Source organism: Limulus polyphemus, unplaced genomic scaffold, assembly GCF_000517525.1.
Source record: "Limulus polyphemus unplaced genomic scaffold, Limulus_polyphemus-2.1.2 Scaffold5152, whole genome shotgun sequence".
In the NCBI taxonomy this organism is placed as follows: domain Eukaryota; kingdom Metazoa; phylum Arthropoda; class Merostomata; order Xiphosura; family Limulidae; genus Limulus; species Limulus polyphemus.
In genome coordinates this window covers 20,389-22,175 of record NW_013670762.1, presented here as the reverse complement: position 1 = coordinate 22,175, position 1,787 = coordinate 20,389, and the positions used below count along the sequence as shown (strand labels likewise).

Below are 1,787 nucleotides of genomic sequence, written 5' to 3'. Positions count from 1 at the left end.
TATTCACAGTGTACAGAATACTATAACATAACAAGTATCTCCAAGTTATGGTAATATCAAACCCTGTATTCACAGTGTACAGAATACTATAACACAACAAGTATTACTAAGTTATGGTAATATCAAGTCCTGTATTCACAGTGTACAGAATACCATAACATAACAAGTATTACTAAGTTATGGTAATATCAAACCCTGTCTTTACAGTGTACATAATACTATAACATTACAAGTATTACTAAGTTATGGTGATATCAAGCCCTGTATTCACAGTGTACAGAATACTATAACATAACAAGTATTACTAAGTTATGGTGATATCAAACCCTGTACTCACAGTGTATAGAATACTATAACACAACAAGTATTACTAAGTTATGGTAATATCAAACCCTGTATTCACAGTGTACAGAATACTATAACACAACAAGTATTACTAAGTTATGGTAATATCAAACTTTGTATTCACAGTGTACAGAATACTATAACACAACAAGTATTACTAAGGTGTGGTAATATCAAACCCTGTACTCACAGTGTACAGAATGCCATAAGTATCATGAATTCATTAACTAAAGGACAAAAGAACAAATAACAATACAAGTTTTTGTTGTGTCACAAATAACCCAGTTACCACATAAAATAATTATATGTAATAGTTATTATTACAAGTTATTTTATGGAGAGAGAGATACAGACTAATAACCAGTATGAAGTATTTTCTGCATGAATAATTGAAAACAACAATACACCAGTAAGAAGTACTTACTACGAGGACAGTCTCCCAATTTTTGTCCTTTCCCTTCAGGAATTTCAGGTTTTTCCTTACTTGGAATGGCAAAGGCAAGCTCTAAGCGTTGGACTTTCTTTCTCTCTCTGCTTCCTGATATCTCGAGTGGCTGATCAAAGAGTCCCACTGAAAATAAAACAAAATGTTTTGCATAAGTAAAACAATTATCAGCATTCAACATCAGCCTTCACCTTTAAATGAAGACAGTGAGTACAGTATCCTAAACCAACCAAGAGGTAAAGGTCGTAAGAGCCAAGTCCAAGCTAAGTGTGAACAGAATCTTCATATAACAAGTGATTCATTAAAAATACTTTTATTATTTTAGTACTAGTACATTCTTGATTTGTGATAATAGGTCTTGTGTATTGTTTAAGTGGGCTGGAATGCAATTCAGTAATGACACAGGGGTAGAACATATTGATGCTGACTATCATCTCTTGAGAATGATTTGTTACCATCCTTTATTTGATAAGAAACTATCGTCTCTTGAGAATGATTTGTTACCAGCCTTTATTTGATAAGAAACTATCATCTCTTGAGAATGATTTGTTACCATCCTTTATTTGATAAAAAAACTATCGTCTTTTTTTTCACTTACATTTTGTTCCACCATCTTCTTCTGATGCATGTTCTTCAGCATCATCACTGTCTTCATCACCATCATTCTCTTGTTCTTCAGCTTCTTTTTTTGGGCTTGACTTTATGAGTGAACTGATCTTTTTATTGTTTTCTTTACTTCCTTTTTTGTTTTTTCCATCCATAAGGTTCATTTCTTTTTTTTTATCACCATCTTCAACCTTTACAAAAACAAGACTATTTAAGTTACATGTACAGTTAATTAAGTCATTTCAAAGAACTTCCAGCAACCACAGCAAAAATCACTTTAACCCGATGACTACCAGCTACTAACTTTCTCAGTAGGCAATGCAAGTCTTGCTATATTTCATTCCAACAATAAAACTAGTGAACGAATATTTTCGAAAATTCATAAATACTT

The 1,787-nt window shown here is 32.1% G+C and overlaps 1 protein-coding gene across 1 annotated transcript in view; it reads right to left on the bottom strand.

Annotated features, from left to right (window-relative positions):
* Nucleotides 1–1,787, bottom strand: part of LOC106472197 (protein DEK-like) — a 53,398-nt gene that overhangs the window by 37,452 nt on the left and 14,159 nt on the right. The window contains exons 2-3 of the mRNA XM_013932824.2: nt 1,389–1,587; nt 770–916 (exon numbers count right to left, since the gene is read on the bottom strand). Coding sequence (XP_013788278.1) covers nt 770–916; nt 1,389–1,587 — 346 coding nt within the window. The remainder of the gene's footprint in view (nt 1–769; nt 917–1,388; nt 1,588–1,787) is intronic.